We start from the raw sequence: 22,920 nt of genomic DNA on the forward strand, positions 1-22,920 counted from the left end.
CGGATTCAATACCTGATCAGGGAAGATCCCACAGGCCTTGGAGCAACTAAGCCCGTGTGGGATTGAGCCTGTGCTCTAGAGCTCGGGAACCACAACCACTGAACCCATGTGCTGTAAATACTAAAGCCCGTACACACTAGAGCCTGTGCTCCACAACAAGAGACCACCACAATGGGAAGCCTGAGCTAGACTAGTCCCTCCCACAACTAGAGGAATAGCCCCTGCTTACTGCAACTAGAGAAAACCCAGAGCAGCAAAAAAGACCCAGCACAGCCAAAACTAAAATTATAAAAAAAGAAGTAGATACTATATTAAAAGATTTGGAAAAAAAAGGAAATTCTAGAGGAAATAACATTGAAACTGTAGAGTGCTTACAGTGGGCAGGGAACTGAACTTGGGGGAAATGTCACACAATCTGACTTTGTCTTCCAATAAAGAGAGAGAAGTAGTTTATAAAATAGGGGTGAGCATTCATTTCACATGCTTTTCAGCTAGAATGAAACAAACCGTCAACTAACCACAAACATCCAGATTCCTAAATCCTAAGGAGGCTGGGGGGCGGGGGGTGGGGTGGGGGAAGCAAGCTCTCTACAAGAGACTTTATCAAAAGAGAAAAGAACAACTACCCAGTTTCTTCGCCTCCATATCCATCCACATGAGAGTATATCCTTTATACCACCTTCTGGCAATTTGCTATTACAAGAGATCCTCCATAGCACTTGCAAGCATTTTAGTTTTAAGTCTACTGGATGAGAACCGGAATACTCAGTTGTCTCATAAAAGACTGTGTGCTTCCCACCCAATCAGAGATTCTTAACTCAAGGGATGCTAGAAATAACCATCATCCCCGCAACAAACAGCTGTGTCACATCCCGTTTCCCCCTCCCTCTCCGCCTTCAGCCTCCCTCCACGAACTGCTATCTTTAAGCCACAGGGCAGACAAGAGAAAAACAATTAGTCATTCCATTGCCCACTTTCCCCACAATCCGCGTTATTCAGAGCACAGTCACTGGAGACAATAAGATGGCTTTGGAAGCCAAGCAGGCACCTACAGGTCTGAAAGACTTGAAGACTTTTTCCAAGACTTCATGGAGTGTCTTCTTGCCGCAGGAGGAGATGTAATCCTGTGCTAGCTGCAAGAAAGGCAGGCAGTCTTCACTCTCACTCCACACGTGCTGTGTGCCCACCAGTAAGGAAAAGGAGAAAACAAAGACACAGTTATTATACTCAGTCTGAAATACACAAAACCAAGAAGATTTTTTCAATTATGTGAATTTGAAGAAGGCCTCCATTCCAGAGTAAAAATCCATATAGTTATTCTTGACTTGTATCGAAGGCAGAAAATGAATACCCTGCAGAAACCCCCCGTGCTCCTGGTCCGTAATCTCACCTGCTCAATTTTCCATTAGATCTGTCCATACATAGTAAAAGGGCAGGGGGATCAATATTCCCCTTCCCATGATTTCCAATGTCCCTCTCCTGATGCTGGCAAAGTGAAAGTGAAAGTGAGGTCGCTCAGTCGTGCCCGACTCTTTGTGACCCCATGGATAGTAGCCTGCACCAAGCTCCTCCGTCCATGAGATTTTCAAGGCAAGAGTACTGGAGTGCGTTGCCATTTAGGGTGGCTTTAAAATGGGAGGGAGGAGAAACCAAGAGCTTGCATAATCCTTACCACTGCCTTCAGCAATGGCTGAAGGATTAAGAAGGCAGAGTTTGTAACTGCTTACTCGGAAACATTCTTTACCCAGATTAGTCTGAGAGTGGGGGCGTTGGTCACTTTACTTCAAAATTGAAACATGTATACTATCATGTAAGAAACGAATCGCCAGTCTATGTTCGATACAGGATACAAGATGCTTGGGGCTGGTGCACGAGGATGATCCAGAGAGATGATATGGGGTGGGAGGTGGGAGGGGGGTTCAGGATTGGGAACTCATGTACACCCATGGCTGATTCATGTCAATGTATGGCAAAACCAATACAGTATTGTAAAGCAAAATAAAGTAAAAATAAAATTTTTTTTTAATTAAAAAAAAAAAAAGAAATGAATTTAGGAGAACACATGGAAAAGTCATCCCTACTCACCAGGAAACAAAGGCTCTCTGAAATCTCACCTTCCCTTAAAATGCTTTAAGAGGACATTGTAGGGCTTCCCTGGAGGCACAATGGTAAAGAATCTACCTGCCAATGCAGGAGATGTGGGTTCAGTTCCTGTGTCAAGAAGATCCCACATGCTGCGGAGCAGTGCCACAACGAACAAGCCTATCTTCCAGAGCCCAGGAGCTGCAACTCTCTGAGCCCAGGTGCAGCAACTACCAAAGGCCCTGCACCTAGAGGCTGCGCTCTACATCAAGAGAAGCCTGTGCAAGCAGAGGGCAGCCCCCACTTGCCTCAACTAGAGAAAAGCCCATGTAGCAGTGAAGACCCAGAAAAGCCAGAAAAAGAAAAATAAATAAAAATTACTATAGATAGATAGATAGATAGATAGATAGATAGATAGATAGATATAAAAGAGGGCAACAAACCCAGGCAACACTTGGGATGTTAACATGCACCAGGAGGAAACTGATTTAGGCTTTTTCTTAGGCTAGACAAGTTTTTTTCTTTCCCACATGAGGATATCCATTTTAGTACATCTTTAAGATTTGGCTAGTTTTCCCATAAATGTTCAAGGATCTGGAATAAGCCCAAGAAACTGGTTTGAGAGACGAAGATGCAGAAACCCCCTGCTCTGCATATCTGCACAACAGGATCAGGGTAGGGGTTACTGAAGACCAGGATAACATCAGGGTGTCAGTCAGGTACCAAGCATTGCTGTTTACAGGGGCCAGATCAATGACAGCTCATCACTGGTGAAAAAAGTATAGAGGAGAGGAAGATGTTTGGCAGATGAGAGCAAGGAACAGGCACTGGGCAGCAAGGGACAGATCAATTTGGAGAAATGGTCCATGTCAAGCATATACTTACCCCTGCTATTAATACAAATGATTAGAGCATCACCCCCAAAAAGTCATATGCCCAACATGCAATAAACAGATTTCCCCTTCTTCCTTTTCACTGCAGGATCCTCAGGAACTGGAAAGAACTGAAAACGCTGCTCAGATTCAAAAGAGAATAACGTGCTAGTATGCCATCTTTACAGCCCAATTATCTGTGTTTCACAGAAGTGAAAGTCCAATTCTGATACATGCTGCTCTATTTCCAGCAGACTTCTAGAGTAGCTTCCTCCTTGACCTAATAAAGATACCTTCTAGATTCTCTAACTTTAGAGAACAGCTCAAACATGATTCCCTATTAAGTGGAGGCCCTTAAAGTTGTCGAGTCACTGAAATGCCAGTCATGTAATAGTCTCTTGCATTGTACAAAAAGCATAATAGTACAGTTCAGTTCAGTCGCTCAGCCATGTCCGACTCTGCAACCCCATGAATCACAGCACACCAGGCCTCCCTGTCCATCACCAACTCCCAGAGTTCACTCAAACTCATGTCCATCAAGTTGGTGATGCTATCCAGCCATCGCATCCTCTGTCATCCCCTTTTCCTCCTGCCCCCAATCCCTCCCAGCATCAGAGACTTTTCCAATGAGTCAACTCTTTGCATGAGGTGGCCAAAGTACTGGAGCTTCAGCTTTAGCATCATTCCTTCCAAAGAACACCCAGGGCTGATCTCCTTCAGAAATGACTGGTTTGATTTCCTTGCAGTCCAAGGGACTCTCAGGAGTCTTCTCCAACACCACAGTTCAAAAGCATCAATTCTTCGGTCCTCAGCTTTCTTCACAGTCCAACTATCACATCCATACATGACCAATGGAAAAACCATAGCCTTAACTAGATGGACCTTTGTTGGCAAAGTAATGTCTCTGCTTTTCAATATGCTATCTAGGTTGGTCATAACTTTTCTTCCAAGTAGAAGCGTCTTTTAATTTCATGGCTGCAATCACCATCTGCAGTGATTTTGGAGCCCCCCAAAATAAAGTCTGACACTGTTTCCACTGTTTCCCCATCTATTTCCCATGACGTGATGGGACCAGATGCCATGATCTTCGTTTTCTGAATGTTGAGCTTTAAGCCAACTTTTTCACTCTCCTCTTTCACTTTCATCAAGAGGCTTTTTAGTTCCTCTTCACTTTCTGCCATAAGGGTGGTGTCATCTGCATATCTGAGGTTATTGGTATTTCTCCCAGCAATCTTGATTCCAGCTTGTGCTTCATCCAGCCCAGCATTTCTCATGATGTACTCTGCATATAAGTTAAATAAGCAGGGTGACAGTATACAGCCTTGACGTACTCCTTGTCCTATTTGGAACCAGTCTGTTGTTCCATGTCCAGTTCTAACTGTTGCTTCCTGACCTGCATACAGATTTCTCAAGCGGCAGGTCAGGTGGTCTGGTATTCCCATCTCTTTCAGAATTTTCCACAGTTTATTGTGATCCACACAGTCAAAGGCTTTGGCATAGTCGATAAAGCAGAAATAGATGTTTTTCTGGAACTCTCTTGCTTTTTCCATGATCCAGTGGAAGTTGGCAATTTGATCTCTGGTTCCTCTGCCTTTTCTAAAACCAGCTCGAACATCTGGAAGTTCATGGTTCACATTTTGCTGAAGCCTGGCTTGGAGAATTTTGAGCATTACTTTACTAGCGTGTGAGATGAGTGCAATTGTGCGGTAGTTTGAGCATTCTTTGGCATTTTCTTTCTTTGGGATTGGAATGAAAACTGACCTTTTCCAGTCCTGTGGCCACTGCTGAGTTTTCCAAATTTGCTGGCATATTGAGTGCAGCACTTTCACAGCATCATCTTTCAGGATTTGAAATAGCTCCGCTGGAATTCCATCACCTCCACGAGCTTTGTTCATAGTGATGGTTTCTAAGGCCCACTTGACTTCACATTCCAAGATGTCTGGCTCTAGGTGAGTGATCACAGCATCGTGATTATCTTGGTTGTGAAGATCTTTTTTGTACAGTTCTTCTGTGTATTCTTGCCACCTCTTCTTAATATCTTCTGCTTCTGTTAGGTCCAGACCATTTCTGTCCTTTATCGAGCCCATCTTTCCATGAAATGTTCCGTTGGTATCTCTAATTTTCTTGAAGAGATCTCTAGTCTTTCCCATCCTGTTGTCTTCCTCTATTTCTCTGCATTGATTGCTGAGGAAGGCTTTCTTATCTCTTCTTGCTATTCTTTGGAACTCTGCATTCAGATGCTTATATCTTTCCTTTTCGCTTCTCTTCTTTTCACAGCTATTTGTAAGGCCTCCCCAGACAGCCATTTTGCTTTTTTGCATTTCTTTTCCATGGGGATGGTCTTGATCCCTGTCTCTTGTACAATATCACGAATCTCAGTCCATAGTTCATCAGGCATTCTATCTATCAGATCTAGTCCCTTAAATCTATTTCTCACTTCCACTATATAATCACAAAGGATTTGATTTAGGTCATACCTGAATGGTCTAGTGGTTTTCCCTACTTTCTTCAATTTAAGTCTGAATTTGGCAATAAGGAGCTCATGATCTGAGCCACAGCTTGCTTGTTTTTGCTGACTGTATAGAGCTTCTCCATCTTTGGCTGCAAAGAATATAATCAATCTGATTTCAGTGTTGACCATCTGGTGATGTCCATGTGTAGAGTCTTCTCTTGTACAAAGTGCCTTTAAATCCATTATTGCACTTGATTCTTAGTGGGGATTCAGCAAGAATAATAAAGTCCACTTTAATACAAGTTTGGCTCAACACCTGTTTCAAACTCAAATTTTAAAAAGTTCTGGCATATTTCAAATTCTTATCCAAGTCAGAGATGGGATTAACACCTAGCACCACACAATGGAAAATCTTAAGGCTGCCTTGTTCCCTAGACTTGTTATGAAGATTACAGAGAAAGTAAAAAGTTGATTAAGTACCTAGTACAGTGCCTGGCTGGCAGATAGTACAACAGCTTTTCAATAAATGATGGCTATAAGTCCCTTATTTCCTCTTTTGCATTTTCAGGAGGATGGTGTAGGGGATTTCCACCCTCAGTAACGCTAAATCAGACAGCCTATGTGACTTCACTGAGAACACTATCCAAGGCAACTTGGGTTAGAATTAATTCAGAAGCAGGTGTATCTATGAAAACCTTTTTGTTTTTTTGTTTTTTTTTTTTTACAAATATAGCCTATTTTTTAACTATCTTTTTTTAAAAAAGTATTTTAAGTTATAAATTAAGGAAATAAATTAAGAAAAGTATATCACTCAAAGTGTCAGTCACTCAGTCGTGTCCAACTCTGCAATCCCATCAATTGTAGCCCATCAGGCACCTCTGTCCACGGGATTCTTCAGCCAAGAATAGTGGAGTGGGTTGCCATTTCCTTCTCCAATATCACTGAAACTGTAACAGAATCACAGTGTATCCACCACCGCCTGGCAATCAGTTTCTTCAGCTGAAGTGTTTCTAGGGCATCTACAGCCTCATGAAGAGGTTATTCACGCCACCATTTTCATTACTCCACTTTTGGAGTTGCTGATTTATGAATACATTGGAGAAGAAAGACTTGCATACATGTCTGCTAAGTCACTTCAGTCCTGTCTGACTCTTATGTGCCCCCATGGACTGTAGCCCACCAGGCTCCTCTGTCCACGGGATTCTTTAGGCAAGAACACTGGAGTGGGTTGCCATGCCCTCCCTCCATGGGATCTTCCTGACCCTGGGATGGAACCTGCGTCTCCTGCACTGCAGGCGAATTCTTCACCGCTGAGCCACCAGGGAAGCTCTGGAGAAGAAAGACTGAACACCTGGGAAAGGACTTCCTGTCCATTCTCCCTAAATTTCCTGGACGTGGCTTTCTAACTTATCCCGAATTGCCAGCAGTGTTGGTTTTCTTGTTTTAGAAAAGAGTTTTAACTGAATCCCTGCCCATGTGATAACCTGACAGAGCAGGGGGTTTGGAATGAGACAAACCCAGGTGTACACAGCCGCTTATAAGACATCACTTACTAAATGCTAATTATTTCATATCCATTGTATCTCATGACAAAAGGTATTCAGTTTTATTTACTGAAACTGCCCCCTTCTAAGACTAATCATGGCAGTCAGTGAAAATCTGCAGAATACATGGTGAGGTGAGCTAAAAAAATAAGTCTGTAGTTGGGGGAAAAAAGACAAAGGGAAAACAACAGAAGAATCATATAAAAACCAGTGAGATCAGGACAGCAGTGCCAGGTAAACAAGCCTGGCACATGCCAAGGATGGAACACAGATTGGCTCCCGCTGCTTTGCAGAGGCCTATGCAAAGAAAGACAAGCAACCAGTGACCCGAGGCAGTGCCCACAGACAAAACAGGCCAACCCTTCAGAACTAACAGGAATGGGACTAGGGGCAGGAGCGCTGTACTTGTTGTTCCGTCGCTAAGTCATGTCCGACTCTTTGCGACCTCATGGACTGTAGCCCGCCAGGCTCCTCTGTCCCTGGGATTCCCTAGGCAAGAATACCTGAGTGGGTTGCCATTTCCTTCTCCAGGGGCAGGAGGGTTACTCTTAGAAAATTAGAGAGGCCTATTCCAAAACCAGGGGAGGGCAGAGAGAGTATCTGGTGGCTGGGCTAAAGCACCTGAAAGCAAGATCTGGGGTCTAGCCTTGTACAAGGACAAACGGGAACTTGACCCAGAGTCCGGCACCATAGGGCATGGCCACAAGGCCTTTCACTTGGAAAATATCTTAAGCATGAGAAACCAAACACCCACTCTGGCCATAAAAAAAACCATAGCAAGGGGTCAGAACCTGTGGCTCTGAACAATGTTAATTCCTTGGCAAATATACATCTGGGAACACAATGTACTGAACTTCCAATCTGGTAGTTAGAGCCAAGGCAGATCACAGACATGGACTGTTACAATATTAGAAATGCCAAGAAAAGGCTTCACAAAGGAGGGGAAAGAGGTGGTTCTTAAGCGTTAGAGTGCATCTCAGTCACCTGTGCTGTGCTTAGTCACTTCTGACTCTTTACGGCTCCATGGACTGTAGTCCACCAGGCTCCTATATCCATAGGATTCTTCAGGGGACAATACGGGAGGGGGTTGTCATGCCCTCCTCCAGGGTATCTTCCCGACCAAGGGATCGAACCCAGGTCTCCCCCTTTGCAGGCAGATTCTTTACCGTCTGAGCCACCAGGGAAGCCCTCTCAGTCACCTGAAGGCTTATCAAAACACCATCGCTGGACCCCACACAGGAACTTCTGACACTGCATTTCCAACAAATTCCAGGTAATGCTTATGTTGCTGGTTCTAGGACCACCATTTGAGGACAGAACAACTGTGACTAACCACATATCTGAGGATGGGCATTACACTACTTTGCTGACAAAGGTCCGTCTAGTCAAAGCTATGGTTTTTCCAGTAGTCATGAATGGATGTGAGAGTTGGACCATAAAGAGGGCTGAACACTGAAGAACTGATGCTTTTGAACTGTGGTGTTGGAAAAGACGCTTGAGAGTGCCTTGTACTGTAAGGAGATCCAACCAGTTCATCCTAAAGGAAATCAGTCTTGAACATTCTTTGGAAGGACTGATGCTGAGGCTGAAACTCCAATACTTTGGCCACCTGATGCAAAGAACCCACTCATTAAAAAGACCCTGATGCTGGGAAAGGCAGGAGGAGAAGGGGACGACAGAGGCTGAGATGGTTGGTTGGCCTCACTCACTCGATAGACATGAGTCTAAGCAAGCTCTGGGAGATGGTAAAGGACAGAGAAGCCTAGTGTGCTGCAGTCCATGGTGTCGCAAAATGTCAAACATGACTGAGCAACTGAACAACATTACATTAAAAGGGCTTCCCGGGTGGCTCAGGGGTAAAGAATCCACTTGCAGTGGAGGAGACACAAGAGATGTAGGTTCATTCCCTGGGTTGGGAAGAGCCTCTGGAGGAAGGTATGACAAACCACCCCAGTATTCTTGTCTGAAAAAGCTCATGGACAGAGAAGCCTGAGGATTACAGTCCATGGGATCACAAAGAATTGGATACAACTGAAGCAACATAGCATGCAATCAATTACATTAAAAAAAAATCTAAATGTCATGATCAACTAAAACCACTTCCAATTCTCAGGACAGCATGGTTTGCAGTGAAGCGGCCCCAACTTGTACCTGCCCTGAGCAAGCCTACTCTTTCCTATAGATTCCTGCCCATTTGGAGCTGAAAATCCCCAGTGAGAACTCTGATTTCAGCACATGTCATCTGTGGCCCTTATTTCTGTCATTAAGTTGGGTTGGAGTTTCTTATCAAAGCTCATCTGGTTTAAGATAATAAAACAATGTCAACTGCAAACAGGAAAATGAACACCTTTCTGTTTTCCGTAGTAGAGATAAGAATATCTAGCTTATCCAAGAATGGAGGTAGATTATTAAAGTAATTCAAATGAAAAATACCTTTTTGATCACAGTCTGTATGCTCCTACTGTTCTAACACTTGTGGGGATGGCGCTTGACTTCCTGGTGCTTAGGCAGAGCTGGGGATGGCAGGGAGCGAAGAACACACCCGCTGTCCTCCCAGGACTCAGCTATCTGCGTCAAAGGGCCATTGTGAAGTGCCTCAGTCTCACCACGTGGGTTTTCTGCTGCCAGCAGTTCTGGGGAGTCCGTTTTAAGTTGGTACGGCTTAACCCAAAACTGACTGCTACCCACATAAGAGGTGAGGTAAGAGTGGCAAGCCATCTCATGACAGCCAGCATTATTTCTGAACATGTCTGACCATACCCCCAATCTGCTCTTGGTGTCAAACACTGATCTGGTTTATCAAGGAGGAAACTGAGACTCAGAAAGTTTAAGCGACTTGTCTATGGTCACACAGGAAGCAACGGGCAAAGCCAGGATATCAAGAGAGATGTCATGCTTTCAACCTGAGCCTCAGCTCCTTGCTTTGTAAGTCAAAGAAAATAATAATACCCCCAGGGTGGACATGGGCTTCCCAGGTGGCACAGTGGTAAAGAATCCACCTGCTAAAGCAGGAGCTACAGGTTCCATCCCTGGGTTGGGAAGATCCCCTGGAGGAGGGCATGGGAACCCACTCCAGTATTCTTGCCTGGAGAACTCCATGGACAGAGGAGCTTGGTAGGCTACAGTCCACAGGGTTGCAAAGAGTCAGACATGACTGAGCTACTAAACACAACAGGGTGGATATAAAGACTTCAGATTTCAAGAAAGGGGCCTCCCTGGCAGTCCTGTGGTTAAGACTTTGCCTTCCAATGCAGGGACATGTGGGTCTGACCCCCTGTAGGGGAACTAAGATCCTAAGATTCCACATGCCACACGGCCAAAACGCCAAAACATAAAACAGAAGCAATATTGTAACAAATTCAATAAAGACTTTAAAAGTGGTCCACATAAAAAAAAAAATCTTAAAAAAAAGGTTCCAAGAGATAAACTGCTTCTCATTTAGCAGAAGCGGATGAGTGCTTATGTCTTCTCCCCCTTACTTGAGTTTATATTAGCAGAAATGTACTCTCCTTGGGATTACCACTCCACGAACGATAAAGGACATATCTTTTTCCCTGATGTAATCTCTCTAGATGAATAATACATGGCCACTATAGGAAGCTTTACAGTCTACCACTACTGCTCATTTAACGTGCAAATAATGTGATATAGGTATGATTATCCCCATTAGACAGAAGAGGAAACTGAGGATAGGGTTTAAGTTGAACAAGACAGGGCCTTCTCGCCACTATACCACCATGGAAACATGATGATGCAACCTCATTCAAACAAGTTATATCTTCTTTCTCCAAAATAAAAAGGTTATTTAGTCACACAGTTAATAATAGAGACATGCCTAGAATGAAAATGGGGATTATATCTATATATATACATATAAAGTCACAGTCACAGGGACACATACAAAGTTAAATCACATAGTTCTTCTATAAATAAAACATTTTTCTTTAATACTATGACAACAGCTATCTTTGTTTTTGTAGTGAGGAGGGATTAAACTATACATGTAGAACCAAACATGTTGTGAATGGTTGGCAGGACAATAAGGGAGCGCCCCCCACCCCCTCACCGTCAGCAGCAGGGAGAGGCTGGGCAGTGGGCTTTGTTTCCAGAGAGCTCTTTTCTCCAGGACGAGGCGAGGAGGGAAAGCAGCTGGTGCTGCCAGGCCCAGGAGCACGTGCCCCTCTGTCCGTCTGGCATGTTAGTGGCTGCCAACGCCCCATTCCTCAAGCCTGACCGAACCCTGGGGACCTTTCGAGCTGGCAGAGGATGGGCGTGCCGCCTGTCTGAGCTCTCGGCACCCTCCCTGTGACACCCGAAGAGCCGGGCAGGGTAGCCGTGTCCCTGAACCCCCAGCACACACAGGGCACTAGCAGCATTTTATCTCAGACCTGAACTCCCCAGCCATCCACAGAGAGAGACTTGAATCAGCAGCAGTTTGCAAAGGGACCACATGGCCTGTAAAGCAAGGAGGGGAAGGAGTTCACACGGGGCCCAGGAGCTGCCAAAGAGAGGACAGACAAAAAGAAGTCCTTGTTCCTAGGCCCCAGCCTGATCCTGTCCAGGAGACCTTCTGCATGGTGGAAGGGACAGCCCTCTGGGCTTTGGCTCAAGTCCTGACTCTCTCACTTCTTACTGGCATCGTCCTGGCTGAGTCCTTAAAGTTACTAGCCTCGGTTTCCGCGCCTATAAAATAGGGGTATAGTAATACCCACCTTACAGAATTTTTGTGAAGCTCAATAAGATGTAGCCCTTGAACCCAAGTCTGAATCGGGTCCCCTGTTGTCACCCCTGTAGTGCCAGGTATTCAGTTCAGGGCTACCATCTATTAGCTGTAAGGAAGTTAGTAAACCTCGCTTGGCTTCAGTTTTCTCATCTGTAAAGTGGAGATAATTATAGAGAGTGGCTTCTGAGATTACTAAGATTAAATGGGTTCATACATACAAAGTCTGATACATGGTAATTCACAGTTAAGTGGTAGCTGTCTTTGAAGCTGTCACTCTTGAAATTTAACATGTCTTCTATACTGAGCTATTACTCATTCATTCATTCTTACAAACATGGACTGAATATCTATCACATGTCTGGCATGTTCTGAGTGCTGCCATACAGGAATGAATAAGGTCTCATGAAGCTTATAGGCTAGTGGGCGAGGCAGAAAATAGGCAGTGGACTATCAAGTATTAGTGAGTGTTATGGTAAGAATAAAAGAGGGTGAAGTAAGGGAGTATGTGGTCAGGAAGGTTTCTCCCAGGCTGCAATGGTATAAAGAAAGGAGCTACGTAAGGATGTGGGGGAAGAGTGTTTTAGGGAGAGGGAACAGCAGACGTAAAGGCCCTAAGGCAAGAATGAGCTTGGTTTCTCTAAAGACCAGAAAGGCCAGTGTGGCAGGAATACACTAAGCAAGGGGGAAAAATGGGCCAGGATGAGATCAGAGAGGTGGCGGGAGGCTTGAAGCCAGGAAAGCTCAGGTTTTATTGCAAAAGTGATGGGAAGTCAGTTTAGGAGAGGGAGGGAGTGGTAAGAACACAACCTGAGGTTTTTATTGACATTTTAAATAGATCCAGAGGGACTGCTATGTGGAAACTCTGCCTGAGATTGTTAATATCATCCCCACTTTAGGCACTGTTCTCAAACAAATCCGCTAGGGAGGTACTAATATCATCTCTATTTTACAGATGTGGAAGTTATGACAGAGAGGGGTTAAACAACTTCCTCCGAGGCACAAAGTTAGATGTGGGGAGCTGGGGTGAAAGCTCAAGTAGCCTGCCCCAGAGCCTGTGCCCCTAGGCATTATACCACACTGTTTCTCAGATGAAGAGAATGGCCCCATTCAAAGTAGCCCTGGCCAGGTACAGCGTGAGCCCTCAATAAATGTTAAATGAATGAATGATATAAAAACACTTTGTAAACTGAGAAATGCTATGTAAATATTCTTATTGTTTACAAATCCTTCAGATTACAAGGATTCCATGCATCTCAAATTTCTTCTAATACTTAGCAGATTTTCCTGGGAAAAAGCAGTGAACAGAGGTAGGACATTTTCTTCAGGTCTGAGTTTCTTTAACTAGAGGCAAACAGCATCTTGACAAACCTGGCCTGCAAATCTGAGGCAAGGTTTTGGGCTAAGAAAATTCCAGTGTTTGGCATCTTGTTTATTATGGCCTCTAGAAACTGAAAAAGGTCCGGTCTGCCCAATGATTTACTCCCTGCACCCCCCACCACCACTTTCTTTCTTTCCTATTTATTTCATTTGTCAGTGAATGAATACTTTCAAAAGAAATACTTTCAAGTATTTAACTCATACAGGTGGAGATTTAAAATGTAATATGGGTGGCCTTGAAAAAGGCCTGATAGACTTCATGTTTCTGAATGATGGTTTGCTAAACATATTCAAATCAAGAGAACAGCCTTGCTTTTCTTCACCCACTTATTCTCTTTGGATGTGTCTCCTGCAATGACAGCAGGATGGCTGTATGGAAGCATGAGTTCCGGAACCATGAGTGATTCCTGCCCCATTTCACACAGTAAGGAGGGGAAAGGCCACTGGCAGACCAAGGAAGCCCAGGGGTGGAAGGGACTCCTAGTCAAACCCCAACACTGCAATTACTTGGATCCTGGTGCCATTTCCACTACATCCCTGGTGCTTATTCATACTTTTACTATGGAGTAAATAGATCAGCCCTGGGATTTCTTTGGAAGGAATGATGCTAAAGCTGAAACTCTAGTACTTTGGCCACCTCATGAGAAGAGTTGACTCATTGGAAAAGACTCTGATGCTGGGAGGGATTGGGGGCAGGAGGAGAAGGGGACGACCGAGGATGAGATGGCTGGATGGCATCAGGGACTCGATGGACGTGAGTCTGAGTGAACTCCGGGAGATGGTGATGGACAGGGAGGCCTGGCGTGCTGCGATTCATGGGGTTGCAAAGAGTTGGACACGACTGAGCGACTGAACTGAACTGAACTGAACTGAAATCCCTTTTTAATGATCTTCCACATTGACAAACAACACTTACTTATTTTAACTACAGTTAACAGTGTTCTTACATACATTTATATTTTACTTGCACTTCACAAATACTTATGATGGAGGCATTCTGATTAACCTAATTTTACAGGTAAGAAATTGAGGCTCTTAAAGAGATAAGTTCTAAGCTCTGGGGAACCCCAGATCTCTGACCCAAATTTGTGGGGCCCTTGCTGTGCAGTGGAGACTGTCAGGTGCATTATCTATTTGATCACCTGGGGATCAGTATTATACCCATTTTTCAGATGTGTACACTGAGCATTTTAAAACATTAAAATGCATTTGACCAGAGTCATGCTGCCACAAGTCAAATCTGACTGTCACTCAAGGCTATCCCTCTTCTAGAGGGTCAGGAGGCTGGGGCCTGGTGAGTCTCACCTTTGTGGAGTGGAATGGAGGTGGTGGGAGGGGCATGCTTCATGTTAAGTCACATAGAGGACTTCATCTCTCTGGGGCCAAGAAAGACAATCACGCTAACTCCTTGTCGAACTTTCTGTGGTAGCTGGGGTGCAAGACAGCCTGGGCTTTGAACCAGCTTTGCCTCACCGCACCTGAAGAGCCAGCGCCAGGCCGCGCCTCTGCACTGCCCCACCTCCGTCCCCAGGGGCGGCAGCAGCGCCAGCTCCAGGCTCAGGCCGGCAACTCAGGCCGGTAACCTGAGCCCATAGCCGCCTCCATCTTACATGTAGGGACCATTATTTTTTCCCCGTCCTTACAAATACTTCATGGAACGCCATCCTCACCCAGTCTCCACACCTCCCACCCCAACTCCCCGGCCCTCTACCTCCCCTTCCTTAACTGCCAGCGCCAAGATCCCAAGTGAGGGCAGGATACAAAGTCGAGAATTTGGACACCGCAGTTTCAGGGCCAAGTCCCTCCGAGCCCGGGGCGGGGCGGGAGGTGGGATGAGGAGGGGGAATTTCACCCCCATCTGGAAAAACCGAAAGGCTCTGGCAGGGCCAAGGCCGCCGCCTCAGCTGGACAGAACGTTTTGGGCTCCACACAGCTCGTTGGAAGCTCATAGAGGAGCAATGGAAGCACAAGAGGAAAGGGGGCTAGGCGTGCCTCTGTGTGTGAGTGTGTGTGTGTTTGTGTGCGCACGCGCGTGTGCGTTTTTAAGATCCGGGGTGTAATTCCGCAAAGATGGTCCAGGAGATGGGGCATCGCTAGTGTGGACAGAGGCTTTGTGTCTTAATACCACTGAGAATAACATGGGGAGAGGGGTCGGGATGACGGTTCTCTCGGGCGGGGAAAACTCGAGTTGTGTCTGCGCACTGAGAGGGTAACGGGATTCCTCACCCGGACGGGACGCCTGGGTGGAGGGAGCTCCGGACTCCGGATCCTGCGGGAGTGAAGGGTCCGTGCGCCCCGGCCCGGACTGGCGCTAGGCGCAGACATCCTCGGAGATGCTCTCGCCGAGCACTGCGCTCGAGCCGCGGGGTCGCGTCCCGGAAACTGCCCTCCCTAGCGCAGCTTCCCGGATTCTAAGGATGCCCCTGTCTGCCTCCTACTGGCCTCACCCAGAGTGCTGACCCCAACGCTCCAAGCTCAGGGGCTCGCCCGGCGGAGCGCGGAGCATTGGGGTGCCTGCGGGCGGTTACGCCCCCCCCCACCTCACGCCCTACCACCTCCCCGGCGAGCGGGAGCTGGGGCGCAGGGTAGCGGCCGCGCGTCCACACTCCCGCGCGCTGCGGCGGTCCCTCCCCCGAGCACTCACAAAATTGTCCCCGCAGCCGTTGTCCGGACACAACACGTAGAAGGAGACGCCGGGATCGGCGTAGAAATCCATCCTGCGCTCGGTCTCCTCGGTGGCGATGAGCTCGAAGGGCGTGTTGGAGCACCATTTCTCCGCAACGTCAGCCAGCTGCTGGAAATCCATCCTGGCCCGCCGCGCCCGTCGCTCCCTCAGCCTCCTCGCGCGCCGCCCGCCTCCCGCTCCCTCCGCCGCCCGCCCTCCTCTCCTCCGGCGCCCTCCTCCCGGACGGGCAGCGCGCGGCTCTGTGGCTCTCGGGCAGGCGGCGGGGCCGGGCGGCTCGGGCTCCCTCCGGTCCCGGGGCTCCTCCCGGCGGGGACTGTTTACATGCTGTGTGTAACCGGGTGGGCGGCGGCCAGGGACTGCGCGGCGCCGCGCCCGGCTCCTCCCCGCTCCGCCTCTCCGCCCGCCCCTTTTCGGGCAGCCCCAGAGGCTGGCGCGGCCCGGCCGGGCGAGGTTGACAGTGGGCGTGGACGGAGCACGGCTGGAGGCACCGTGCGCTCCGCGGACTTTGCTGTCTCCACCTGCCCCCTTTTTAAAAAACGAACCCGGAGCATCCCAGGGCCCTCAGGAACCTAGGGCCGCCCCGGCCCGTGACGTCATGAGGTCCAGCCAATCACCGGAGTCTGAGACCAACGCCGAGATCTGTGAGCCGGGTGACGTCACAGCGCGGGCCCGAAAACGGCAGCTCGCAGGTTACAGAGAAGCGGAGTTATCTGGATCGCGTTTATCTGGAGTTTGAAGGCCGGGAAAGCATTTTTCCCAATGAGACTGAAGTGTAGAGAAATTCACAGAACTGCAGATAACGTGTACCTTGTCTGAGGCTAGGAATGGAGGAGCTGAGAAAACCAAAGGGAAACAGAGCTTATCTTTTTCAGAAATCACAGCTCTGTCATCTGAATGATGTAAAGAAATGTTTTCCATAAATACATTTACTAGACACTGAAATGAATGTCCGTTTGGAAAGGAAGATGAAAGTTTATGGATTTGGGTGGTTTTTTTTTTTGGCGTTAACATAAAGCTGAGTATTTCTAAAAATAAGCCTCATAAGTCTAGACTAAAGGCACGAGGAGAAGGGGACAACAGAAGACGAGATGGTTGGATGGGATCCCCGATTCCATGGACATGAGTTTGAGCAAGCTCCGGGAGATGATAAAAGACAGGGAAGCCTGGTGTGCTGCAATGGGGTCGCAATGAGTCGGACACAACTGAGCGACTGAACAACGACAAATCTAGATTGAAGAGTAATCACCTTAAATTCATACTGTAAAACCGAAAATGACCAACTGCCAATTTAGGAGAGGAGAAAGTACATTTTAAAACAAGGTCCAACCATTACACCTGTTGAATGTTCAGTAGCTGCCGGGACCAGACAGACATTGCTGGATTGCAGAAAATGCATTGGATAGAGCCCTGGCCCACAGAAAGTGGTTAACTACTAGCAGAGACAGGCCAAATAGCATTCATTCCATAATACAAACATTCAGTCAGCTTTTGTCTTTAAAGCTGGTCTTCTGAAGCAAGCACCATGCTAGTTCTAGGGATATAAATGTGGTGGTGGTGTTCAGTTGCTAGTGTCTGACTCTTTGTGACCCCATGGACTGCAGCATGTCAGGCTTCCCTGGCCTGCACTATCTCCAAGAGTTTGCTCAAACTCAACGTCCATTGATTCTGTGATGCCATCCAACCATCTCATCCTCTATCACCCTCATCCTCCTGCCCTCAATCTTTCCCAGCATCAGGGTCTTTTCTAATGAGTCAGCTCTTGACATCAGGTGGCAAAAGTATTGGAGTTTCAGCTTCAGCATCAGTCCTTCCAATGAATATTCAGGATTGAGTTTCTTTAGGATTAACTGGTTTGATCTCCTTGCTGTCCAATGGACTCTCAAAAGTCTTCCCCAGCACCACAGTTTGAAATCATCAATTCTTTCACACTCAGCTTTCTTTTTGGTCCAAGTCTTGCATCCATACATGACTACTGGAAAAACCATAGCTTTAACTATATAGACCTTTGTTGGAAAAGTGATGTCTCTGCTTTTTAATATGCTGTCTAAGTTTGTCATAGCTTATTTTCCAAGGAACAAGCATCTTTGAATTTCATGGCTGCAGTCACCATCTGCAGTGATTTTGGAGCCCAAGAAAATAAAATCTGCCACTGTTTCCATTGTTTCCCCATGAAGTGATGGGACCAGATGCTACGTTCTTAGTTTTTTTAATATAAATAATATGTAATTCCACTCTCAAAGAGCTAGCAGACTAGGCAAGGGAAGCTCATGACACCTTGAACCCACTGAACACACACCCTTTACTCGACAGAATTGATTCGATTCTGGAAAGTTGTTTCTCTTGCCATTTCTAGGATAGGAATTCTTTTCCCCTTGACTTCCCTTAATGAAATCAAAGCTGCATTCCCATAGTGAAAGTAGAAAGTCCACTTAATCTTTTAATAGAGGAAGAGGTCATGATAGAGATCACCCTAAAGGCTACCTGGGCATTGCATCTTATTTGATCTTTTTCCTGATGGGAGTTGTCCTTACCTGAAAATTAATGTTTATATGTAGCAATTTCATGACTTCAGTAATTTCTCAATCCCTTTAAAACAATTCAGTTCAGTGAACACTCATGGAGCATCTCTTGAGTACCAGACAAAGATGCACAAGACCCAGATTTTGCCATCAAGGAGTTTACAGATTGTGAACTAGGAAGGGTTCTAAGATGACCTTCAGGATTCCTTGTAAACCAAGATTCCTGCTCTACATAGATGTTCTCCCAGTTATTCAAACAAACATGAATCTAGGTACTGCTGTGAGGGATTCTGCTCATGTAACTAAGGAGTCAAATCAATAGACCTGAAGATGGGGAGATTGTCCTTGGTGGGCCTCATGTAATCACATGGGCCCTTACAGGGGACTGGGTTTTCCTTGGACATTCAAACCATGAAGCAGATTCATCATCAAGTGAGATTTGTTCCTAACAGCTTTGATGATGGAGGGAGCTGCTTCATTGGAGAGGAGTATAGATGGTCAATCCCTGACCATCAGCCAGCAAGTGAGACTTTAGTCTTACAACTGCAGCGACCTCAGTGAGCTTGAAACTAAATTTTCTGCAGAGCCTCCAGAGGAGAACTTAGCCTGACTTGATTCCATGATTTCAGCCTTGGGAGAGCCTGAGCAGAGAAGTCAGTTATGCCTCGGCTATGCGTAACTGATTTCGGACTTACAGAACTTCTGACTTACAGAACTGTGAGATAATTATTAGGTATTGTCTTAAGTTGCTAAGTTTGTTTTAATTTGTTCTGCAGCAGTAGAAAAGGAATACACAGGACAGAGAAGGAGAGGGGCACATGAATAAGAAAATTCAATCTGCTGTTGTGAATGTTACAAAATGTTGCTTTTTTCTTTTAAATACAGACACCCCAAGATAGAGATTCTTTAAATTTGAGACTAAAATATATAAAAGACATAGCTTTTCTTCTTTGGGGAAAGGAAAGAGTTATACAAATATGCGTGTTTCAAAATCCATCTATCAAGTTTGCTCCAAGTGATGGATGGCCATAAGTACAGAGTATTATGTATTTAACAAATACTTTTTTGTCAGAAGATGAAAAATTCTTATGATGAAAAATAGGATTCTGAGTTTAAAGGAATTGTTCAGTAAATTGAATGCACACTGTTATTTTTCATAGAAAGGCATTGAGTTAAAGATCAGAAACTTGAGCTCTGCATTGATTCCCACCTCAGTGAATTTAAGCTTCGTGTACATCTACAACTTAATTGCCCTGAACCTCAGTTTTCTCTTCTGAAAAATGGTGACAAAAAAGAGATAGAGTATATAAAGTCCTTTTCCCAGAACCTGGCACATAGTATGAACTCAGTAAATGCCATGATTACTCTTAATCTACTTCTTGGGAATGATTTGTAGGAAGATCAGCTGATGAATTTTAAAAGTAAAATTCAGGAGTGACATGAGAATGGTAGCATGATGAGTACTGGTCACAGATGATGTGAAATCTCATTGTTTTCCTAAGCATTTGGAGCAGATAGCAGCACTACTGGTATTTGGAGCTGGGTATTTCTTTCTTGTAGGGAGTTATCTTTTGCACTGTAGGATATTTAGTGGCATCCCTGGCATCTACCCACTAGATGCCAGCAGCATTTCCCCCACTCCTCTCTGACGTTGTGACAACCAAAAAATGTCTTAATTGCTCAGTCGTGTCTGACTCTTTGTGACACTTTGGACTGTAAGCTGCCAGGCTCCTCTGTCCATGGGATTCTCCAGGCAAGAACACTGGGATGGGCTGCCATTTCTTCCTTCAGGGAATCTTCCCGACCCAGGAATCGAACCTGCATTTCCTGCATTGTAAGCGGATTCTTTACCCACTGAGCCATCAGAGAAGCCCCCAGAATGTCTCCAGACATTGTTAAATGCTCCCTGGAAGCCAAAATCACCCTTATTTGAGAACCACAGATTTAGAGAGAGAAGTCTTGCACCTTTAAGGGAAAGGGTTATCACATAAAAGCAGTGGAAATTAGTCCTACAAAGTGAATCTTCAGAAGTTGCTTGGACCTTGATTTCCTTAAGGCAACTAAGTCAGTTTCTTAGATAGGAAGACAAGTCACTCTGCTTCCCTCCTGCTTGGAAAGTCCTGTGAGGCATCCCATGTAGAGATGTATATGGGCTCCAGGTACAGGGTAGTGGTCATTGCAGAACTCCAGCCAGGTGTTTTGTGTAGCCCAGGAGTGAAGGAACATCAGGGACTGCTGAGTCCCCTTTCCTGTTTTGCCTTTGGCCGTTATTCAGAAGTAGAAGGAAAATAAAACATAGCTCCATTAGTGGGCAGAGAGTTGTGCAGGCTTCATTGCATTTAGAGAAATCTTTCTCTTCTTATATATGAATCTAGACTTTTCTCCTGTTGAACCACTGTCTTTTGGAGATGTTGTTAAGGAGAGAAGGCATCTTCAAACTCCACGTTGGCTGGGAGTTCTCAGGAACCCGATTCAGAACGGCAAAACCCACCCTAGATTCTCCTACTCGAGCCAACTCTTCCACCCACCCCCGTTCCCAGGTCCTCTGTGGCTTTTATTCTAGTGTGAGCAATGCTGACTTGAATATATAATTGTACCTTTTATTTACTCCCACATTGTAAGTCCATTTAACTAACCCTACCATCTGGTAAATCTGCTTCATCCACACAGCCTCGTGGTTATGCAGTATGAGGAATAAGGCAGAACGGGAAATGTGGCTGGTTCCGCATTCACCCTGTGAACTCAAAGTAGTTGCATTTTACCAAGAGGTACAGCAGACGTCAAGCTCCAGGAGGGGACAGTCAGTAGAGGGTATGTGATTTGTCACAGCAGTGATGGGAGAGGTGAGAGGACCCCAGGATCTGGAGACAAAACCCCCAAGACGTCAACATAAGAGGGATGAGAGGGAGGGAGGCTCAGGAGGGAGCGGGTATGTGTATACTTACGGCTGATTCACACTGTTGTGAGGCAGAAACCAACAAAACAATTGTAAAACAATTGTCCTCCAATTAAAAATAAAAGAGGGGTGAGAGCCATCTGTGTGCCTTCCCAATACACTCAAGAGAGGTGACACCTGGACAGAGGGATGGGGAAGATAGATAGAAGGTAGTCTCTTGAGTTCAGCCCATGCCAAAGTTCATGTTTCATTGTAAGTGGAGTTTGGAAAAAAATTAAATTGAAAGATCAGCAAAAATTATAAATCTACATAAATGGGTCATTGTGACCCAAATACTCCATAAACCTGAGGAGAAGGATTTTCTTTGGCATTCTTGCCCTCTGGCCAGAAAAATTCATTCCAAATTGTGTTTCTGAATCTGGTGATCTGAATTTCTACAAAATCTTTTCTTTTTTGTTATTCCTCTAAAAGCTCTGCATCTAGAATTTGAGAAAGCTCTGGTTACATAATTTGGCTACGTTTGTCTTCAAAGCATGTCTATCTGATCAGATTCATCTGATAAGCATTTTCCTTTTACATATGTCAAAGGAAAAGAAATTACTTCTATTTTATTTTATTAAATTCATTTAAAACACCTCAGTATTCTGTTTGTTCAGTCACTCCCCGTCCTTGCCTTTACTCTCAACTAAAAGAGTTTCTCAAGTTCCTTGCTTCTAAACATTTTCATTGCCTTCTTTCCTTACAACACACAAAACGTCCTTTTCAGTGATATCTCTTTGGTGGCTCTGAAAGAGAAACACAGATTTTATGGTGGCAAAATGGTTGTTTTAATATTATTTTCTTTTCCCTTTCTGATCATGATTATAGTTCTGCCTTTATTTTGTTTGTCTGCTGAGGCTTATTAGGACCTAGTTGTATTAGCTCATTCTCTAGCAAGGTGTCCCAAGAGCATTACTAGAGAACTCCTACAAGGATGTAGATTTCCCTCTGGGAAAAGTCCTGTATCCTGGAAATTGGCTAAACCAGAAGCTGCTGTCCTTAAATTAGCAGACTGATCTCTTATATATGTCCATTTAGTACGATATGATGATCTGGGTAATAGCATAGCTTGCTTTACTCCAGCCTTCCCCCAAGAGGGTGTGCTTGTCCTCAGCTACAATGCCAGCAAAGTAGCTGATGAAAGAATACAGCTAAGATTTGTGACTTCCCTGGAGGCTCAGATGGCAAATAATTTGCCTGCAGTGCAGGAGACCCAGGTTTGGTCCCTGGGTTGGGAAGATCCCCTGGAGAAAGGAATGGCTATCCACTCCAGTATTCTTGCCTGGAGAATCCCATGGACAGAGGAGCCTCACAGGCTACAGTGTATGGGGTCACGAAGTCGGACACAACTGAGCGACTAACACTGTTAGTTTTCAAGATTTCTGACACAATAGAAAAGTTTGGGTGTTAGAAAGACTTTGCCACTTATTAATTATGTTATGACCAACCTAGATAGCATATTCAAAAGCAGAGACATTACTTTGCCGACTAAGGCCCATCTAGTCAAGGCTATGGTTTTTCCAGTAGTCATGTATGGATGTGAGAGTTGGACTGTGAAGAAAGCTGAGCGCCAAAGAATTGATGCGTTTGAACTGTGGTGTTGGAGAAGACTCTTGAGAGTCCCTTGGACTGCAAGGAGATCCAACCAGTCCATTCTGAAGGAAATCAGCCCTGGGATTTCTTTGGAAGGAATGATGCTAAAGCTGAAGCTCCAGTACTTTGGCCACCTC

General features: G+C 45.5%; 1 protein-coding gene across 1 annotated transcript in view; it reads right to left on the minus strand.

Annotated features, from left to right (window-relative positions):
- The window catches only part of MTURN (maturin, neural progenitor differentiation regulator homolog), a 34,695-nt gene extending 18,622 nt beyond the window's left edge, over nucleotides 1-16,073 (minus strand). The window contains exons 1-2 of the mRNA XM_040259703.1: nucleotides 15,695-16,073; nucleotides 1,053-1,175 (exon numbers count right to left, since the gene is read on the minus strand). Of these exons, the coding sequence (XP_040115637.1) occupies nucleotides 1,053-1,175; nucleotides 15,695-15,856 (285 nt within the window). The 5' untranslated portion in view covers nucleotides 15,857-16,073. The remainder of the gene's footprint in view (nucleotides 1-1,052; nucleotides 1,176-15,694) is intronic.
- Between the last annotated feature and the right edge of the window lie 6,847 nt (nucleotides 16,074-22,920).

This window comes from Oryx dammah, unplaced genomic scaffold (assembly GCF_014754425.2).
Source record: "Oryx dammah isolate SB20612 unplaced genomic scaffold, SCBI_Odam_1.1 HiC_scaffold_18, whole genome shotgun sequence".
Lineage (NCBI taxonomy): Eukaryota > Metazoa > Chordata > Mammalia > Artiodactyla > Bovidae > Oryx > Oryx dammah.